We start from the raw sequence: 7,240 nt of genomic DNA on the forward strand, positions 1-7,240 counted from the left end.
CCAGTGGTTTACATGCAAAGACTTGTTTGTCTCTGAACACGGCACTATTTCTATGGGTAGGAGCGTTTTCCTGTTTCAAAAGTCATGTCAGAATATAAAGTCTTTTTTGGTTTTGGCTGTTTTCAAAAATCTCTTAGTTCCCAAAATGTTTACGTTACATTGATCATGCTTGCACCGAGGTGCATGAGACCTCGGTATTTCAGGGAGAGGGGGCGGGCTCAGCAACTTATGAACCAGCCGCCCCATCTTTTGAATATTAAACTGTAGGCAAGCGTTTGCCACCCCCATTAGCTGAACTTGCTCCATAGTCATTGCACTGCTTCAGTTGTGAACGGCGCTCTCATGGCTCCGGTGTAACGATTTCTCACTGCTGAGAGGGAGAGAAAGTACAAAAAACTACAGAACCATTTCAGAACCTAAAGAAAACAAGTGCATAAGGAGGCTCGTTTTTTTGCATTGGAAACCTGTGGCGTTTTTCTATCCAAAAAGTTTTGCTCTCTGTCCTTGCATGTTTAAATCGGAGGGGAATATTAGTGCCGTGAGTCGGCCAGACGTCTAGTTCTACAGCAAGCGGCAACACCAACAAGACGGCATGATTTTGCGACGGAGATCAGTGTTCGCAGCTTTTTACTTTCATGCCTTTTTACTCTGTTTGCGGACGAAGGTATGTGGATCCTCTGCTGTAATGACAGGAGAGAACTGGCGAGAATTGAGAATCGTGTTGTACCTCCAACACCTTGTACGCACAGGAAGAAGGATTTATGGGCGCCTAATGTTATTTTGCCACTGTTATGTGCATGTTCATATTATGCCAGTAGAGCGAGAGAGGGAGATAATCGAATGTAGTTCTGGGTGTCCTGTCTAATTCTAATGTAGATCTAGGCATCTATTGTAGCATTGGAAGTTGCTCTAGTTTGGGGGAACGGGGACAGTGGATAACTTTTTGAGGCGAGCTAAGCTTAACAGACGTCTTCTAGGCAAGTTTTGCGTTTGAGTTGCTCACAGACGTAGGTGCGCTATGGTGGCGTGTGTGTACGTGTGGTTGCTTGCATTGCAAATATCTATATTCTTTTCTCATCGCTTTTGTTTTATTCTAACAGGTGTCTGACGCAACGGGACAATTCGAGTTACAAATCTTATCGATGCAGAACGTGAATGGCGAATTGCAGAATGGCTCGTGTTGTGATGGGACAAGGGATCCGACGGACAGAACGTGCACCAGGGATGAATGTGATACATATTTCAAAGTTTGTCTGAAGGAATACCTGCGTGTCGCTGCAGCTGGCCCTTGTAGTTTCGGAACTGGACATACGCCCGCACTCGGAGGGAATACATTTTCTTCCAAGACCACTTTGAGGAACGAAAAATCCAAGCTCGTCTTGCCATTCAGATTTGCCTGGCCGGTGAGTAGGCTACACGTTTTCTACTACATGCCTGGGGCTCTACTGGTGTGCAGCGGTGGACAGTGCACTGGTGTCCGCGCGGGTCTCTTTATGAAGGGACAACTCTGCTGTTTATCCTGGCACTGCAACACCTAGCACGGTGACTGCACGTGCGTTTGCGGTCAACTCGGCATTACAATTTAGGTTACATCCCCGCGCTTTGTTAGCATGGCTATTAATGAATGTTCGGAACTTTGCGTAACTTTTATCCATGTCTTCATAGTGGTGAACACTTTTGAGCTGCTTGAAACTTATGTGGTGTCGTTTGGCAGGTTTTAATGTTGGTCTATTGGACGGAGTGCATCCGAGCACAGATAAGCTGTTTTTACGCATAGGTTTGAAATGTAAATCATTTTATCGTAATATGGACGTGATGTAGGCTACTTATGGGAAATGCTTTTTTGTACAGCGAGGACCATTTTTTTAAGGTGTTCTCTGAAAGACTGATGTGTGTGGACAGTGAATGACCATGTTAGTTGGTGCTGTTGTCTCTTTGGTCAGACAACAAAAGTCATTCAAAATGTCGGCCAGGTAGGATTATTGTCGGACAGTTCATCGCTCAGGTTATTAGGTTCATCTTCATGTACACTTACTGGAGGTAGCCTAGTGTAGCATTTAGGCTACAGAGAGCTGGTGACCAAACGACGGAGTTGGTCGAAATTAGTCAACAACATATAGTGGCAGTTGTTTTGCTCGCCTTCACATTAATCTACCCGTCTCCGTCACAACATACGCTAAATAAACCATTTGAAGAGGACATTTGCCAAAATTGTCCTCACTGTCTCACTTTTAGGCCAAGACGCACACCTTAACAGTCGAAGCTATGTTGTTTTTATAAACTTGGCATTCGTTATGAGAATCGTAACCATGGTCATCCGTGTTGTTGAGGCAATCTTCATTTCTCGCTCAGAGAAAAAAATATGAATGGTTTACAGAGCTGCCTCTGGATGGAGGCGTGCGCTCTCGCGCGTTATGTGTAGGTCGAGGGAATGTGAATTGAAAATTAAAAAGTTTTGCATGACCTATCAGCTGGATTGAGAAGTCAAGTGTGCATTTACCTATGGCTGTGTAATATATGTGCAAGTTCAGCATGTGTCCATTACATGCGTAAGGGTAAACGCATATACCGCTCCGTTGGCACGAGCGTGTCCAGTTACATCGCAGCTATTTATGTCTCTAACCTGCAGTGACACCCCATTTATATGCATTCATGTTAGTTCAGTAATATTTCAGCTGAATGGAGAAATGTGTAAAATAACTTTAGCAGCGTTTAAACATACCACCTTTAATTCCGTGCTCCAGAGTAGCCTATCTTGGGCACATTGCCAACAACGCACAGTCAGTTATTTCCATCATGTGCTAAAATTGGCGCAAATTTTAAACAGGGTTTGGTTTACGCTTTGCTTTAGGACGGATAGTCGCCTAGAATAAAGTAAGACTAGGAGGAGATATTCAATTTCGCGTTTCGGTATGTTGTGACATCATTGCGCACAGCCTAGCCTCATACTGTAGTTTGGAGCCATTTGGACACACTGGAGTGAACTTATTGTGCGTAACGGTTACCACCAGCCAGCCTTTTTTTGGCAGTTGTTGGTGAAATGCGTCTGTCAGGACTTTTCCCTCTACTCCTTAAACTACCACCCTGTGTGTTCTGCTCTGAGATAATGCACTCAATCTATTGTACTCCCCTTCAACTGATTGGTTGTTGAGGATGGATGATACAGCTGAGCAGGTGATTGGGCGGTTTGATGTGGTTCATAAAGTTCTTTAAAAAAACCTCCCTGGAGCTGGCCTCGTGTTGAGGCTTGGGCTTTGTGAAAGTCACGCTCGGCTGGATCGGAGTTATTTCATCTCTTAACCTTGGCACCCTCGGTAACCGCCGTGCTTAATGAGCCTGGCCGCAGGTTCCCAGGCCAGGTAACGGCACGGCGGCGACCCAGCCAGCCAGCAGCACAACTGTGGCTGAATACTTTTCCCTCCCTGCAGTGTTTCTGCAACTTTGATGTTGCGTAGTTCAGACGGGTTAGATGGAGGTCTCTCTCTCTCTCTCTCTCTCTCTCTCTCTCTCTCTCTCTCTCTCTCTCTCTCTCTCTCTCTCTCTCTCTCTCTCTCTCTCTCTCTCTCTCTCTCTCTCTAACCTGCAGTGGCCACCCAGACAGAGTCAGAGTCAGGCCCAGCTAATATTAACCAGTGACAATGGCTTGGCCAAACGGCCGCAGCCTGGATTAGGCAGCATAATGGAGAGGATCCAGAAATAATGCTGCACTAGGGCACGCAACAGGAAGCTGCGTTCGACTCAGCACAGAGCAGAACACAGAGGCTCCTAGACAAACTCAACCCAGCGGTGTGTGTGTGTGTGTGTGTGTGTGTGTGTGTGTGTGTGTGTGTGTGTGTGTGTGTGTGTGTGTGTGTGTGTGTGTGTGTGTGTGTGTGTGTGTGTGTGTGTGTGTGTGTGTGTGTGTGTGTGTGTGTGTGTGTGTGTGTGTGTGTGTGTGTGTGTGTGTGTCCTTACCTCATCTACTGGCAGCTTCAGCAGAATGGCACTTGCGGCCAGTAGTCCATGTTAGAGTTGGGACGGAGTGGACACACAGAGTTATTACATTTAGTGGCTTTCTCTGCATTCCTCTGTGCCTGTTGTCATCTCAATGAGGTGACCAGCTTTTTTTTAAGCGGTATTTTAACTGCAACACCATGCCTTTTTAATTAGGGTTTTGTTTTCCAGAGAAGTATTTATTGAGTATGTTTGCCATCTGAGGACTTATCTCAGAGTTCATGTTTAGTTTGAATATGTTTTTTTCTGCTGCCCAGTAAATCTGTTGCTGTCCCCACCTCAATGTGTTTATGGGGGGTGTGGGGACTTGTCTCAGAGAGCCTTGTCTCAAGCCTTGAGGGAAAGGACTGCCGGCAGTTAAGGTTAATTACATGTTTGCTTTCTATGGTCCTGTCTGAAGCGACACTTACGTGCAAATTGCTCCAGTGCCCACAGAGCAGGAAAGCTTTCTCATGTTCTCTCCTCAGGGCCTATTGGGCAGAGAACCATGTCTGTCTGTGCTATGGGGCCTTCCATGTTTCTAAGGGAATGTCATTTGAGTACACAGGGTGTTCAATTGAAATGGGCTGCTGCTTTGTTGAAGTGAGCTACCTATGACCTCTTCAGACAGAGGCCTAAGCTTAACTCGAACCATAGTCCTAGTCAGTGATCTAGGAGTACTTTGTAGCTCCCCTAAATGGATAGACCATATTGACAGCTTTGTGATGATCCTTTCTTTATCAAAGCATGCTGCTGCACTGTTGGTGCCCTTTGTTGAAAGGGGAATTGCTACCCTTTATATTCTCACTTGGAATAATGGAGAACCCAGTTGGCTCAATCTACCCAACAACATGGCTGTCAAACTGGCACATTTCACAGTTACTCTGTGAGTAACTAAATGCTCAGATGTCTAAGGTAGCCTATACAGTATGTTTTGGAAGACAGCACTTCTCTCTGTCTCTCTCCCTCTCCCTCTCTCTATTTCGTGCTCTCTTTATTTTGCTCTCTCTGTCTCTCTGTCTCTGTCTCTCTCTGTCTCTCTCTGTCTCTGTCTCTCTCTCTCTCTCTCTCTCTCTCTCTCTCTCTCTCTCGCTCTCTCTCGCTCTCTCTCTCTCTATTTCTCTATTTCATGCTCTTTTTATTTTGCCCTCTCTCTCTCTCTCTCTCTGTCTCTCTCTCTCTCTCTCTCTCTCTATCAGGGAATGTGGTCCTTATCCTGCTGTCACCCAGCAGTACCGACACATAGCCACCATCCTCCGTCACAAAGCTTCCCTTAGACGACGAGCCCCAATTATTTGTCACCCCCCTTTTTTGCTCCAGTGTAGAATGTGACACAAAGAATTTGTGTAGAAGTGTAGAATTTGACGATGGCAAACAAACAAAAGGTGTACATTCATGTGGCATGACTACGTATGACTTCAAAAGTTGTTGCCTGGTGGGAAACGACCTCAGCTTGGAGGCAAGTGGGATGGGAGAATTTGGAATTTGGCATCCGTTCAAAACATGCCTTCATCAGCCCTTTTAGATGTTGCTGCAGGTGTTCTGATGGAACCAGGAAAACGGGTTCACCGTGTCACAACCGACCCATGTGAAGCGATGTGCGCTTAAAGCGTTGATCTAATTCTGAGGTGTGATTGTTGTGAGGTGCAGGTGCACTCTGTGATGTAACCATCCTGCGAGTGAGCATGACCTCTTTAAAGAGCCGTTTGTCAGTCTGAAACCTGTGTGTGAGTGAGTATGTGTTCGTTTCTCAAAACTGTAGCAAATCACAGCCAACGACGACAACAACAACAGTTAGAAAGGGAAGGACAAAAAACAGCAGTGTGTGTGTAAACTTTGGTTGAGACACACAAAGACACAGACACAGACACACACACACACACACACACTGACTGTAGCTCATTCTACAGATCAGTGACTTTGTGTGCTCTGGCTATTCTCAAAGGGGAAAGCCCATCACAGGAAGTCCTGCTCTTGTCACAGACTACACTAGACTCAGGACCTGTTTACACTGAGCAGACAAGCACACTGGGGGCCACGGAGGGACAGTGGCCTCGCGACAGACAGACAGACAGACAGGCAGACAGGCAGACAGGCAGACAGACAGATAGGCAGACAGACACAGGCAGACAGACACAGGCAGACAGACACAGGCAGACAGACACACAGACAGACAGACAAGACGAGACAGCTTTTCTGCTGTGACAGTGAGAGAGCTAAAGGGGAGTTGTTTAGGATGAGTAGGGGCTGTGTCTGACTGATGTGGTGCTGATGTGGAGGCCCCTGTCTGTCGTCTCTGCAGCTCCTTTTTTAACTCTTGCAGAAAAAAACAATCTGATGTTTGTGTGGCTGGACAGGGCCTCACTGGCCTGCTCTGATAAGGCAACGAGCACGCACAGTGAACGCACGCATGCACGCACGCACGCATGCACGCACATACACGCTTGTCTGCTTAACTATCCACTTACGCCAACTCCCCCCCTTTTTTGCATCCTTCAGCTTTTTGTGTGTGTATGAGGGGAGAGGAGGATGGGAGAGTGTGTGTGTGTGTGTGTGTGGTGGTGGTGGGAGGGTATGCAGTGGTCTGGCCGGGTGGATTCTGGCAGGGAGGGGTAGTGAGAGTTCAGAGAAGACGGAGGGGTCAGCGGCTAGCATGGGAAAAGTGAACCTGGCGGCAGCAGGCATTCGCCTGATAAGCAGGTAGTGAGTTATGGAGTGAGATGAATCGCTCAGGCTCGCAGGCCGGCACTATCGCACACCAGCTCTGCTCCCTCCCTGCCTGCCTGCTACCTACTCGCATGTGTTAGCTGGCCAGAATGCAGCTCTGCCTCCACTTTTTCTTCAGTTCTTTTTTCATTCAGTTCTTTTTTTTCCCCGCTCTTGTCTTTTTCATCTCCCTTTCCTTTTTTTTTAAAGTCATTGTTCGCTCTTTTCTTGTGATTGGCTGGTAATTGTTTGATGGAAGCTCCCGTCTTTTGTTATGTTTTTTCTGACTGACACAAGTAATATTTCATGGGTCATGTTTAGTTTATTTTCCGGCATGGTTTTGCCAGGGATTAATGTTTTTATGAGTGCCTCTTTTCTTTTCTCCCCCCCCCCCTTTTTAAAAAAAAGGAAGAACAAGGCAGGCAGGCAGGGAGGGAGGGAGTCTCATCCCGTGCCTAGGCTTGTCCCAAACTGTACTCCGCAGCTATTTTCCCAGGCACAATAGCCTTAGTCTTATATTTGGCCACGCTGAGCGGTGTGGGCAGCCAAGGCATTGCATTTC

The 7,240-nt window shown here is 46.8% G+C and overlaps 1 protein-coding gene across 1 annotated transcript in view; it reads left to right on the top strand.

Moving 5' to 3' along the window:
- Positions 1-305: 305 nt before the first annotated feature.
- Positions 306-7,240, top strand: part of jag1b (jagged canonical Notch ligand 1b) — a 48,418-nt gene continuing 41,483 nt past the window's right edge. Inside the window, exons 1-2 of the mRNA XM_063191368.1 lie at positions 306-664; positions 1,101-1,403. Coding sequence (XP_063047438.1) covers positions 593-664; positions 1,101-1,403 — 375 coding nt within the window. The 5' untranslated portion in view covers positions 306-592. The remainder of the gene's footprint in view (positions 665-1,100; positions 1,404-7,240) is intronic.

Source organism: Engraulis encrasicolus, chromosome 24 (genome assembly GCF_034702125.1).
Source record: "Engraulis encrasicolus isolate BLACKSEA-1 chromosome 24, IST_EnEncr_1.0, whole genome shotgun sequence".
NCBI classification, from domain to species: Eukaryota; Metazoa; Chordata; class Actinopteri; order Clupeiformes; family Engraulidae; genus Engraulis; species Engraulis encrasicolus.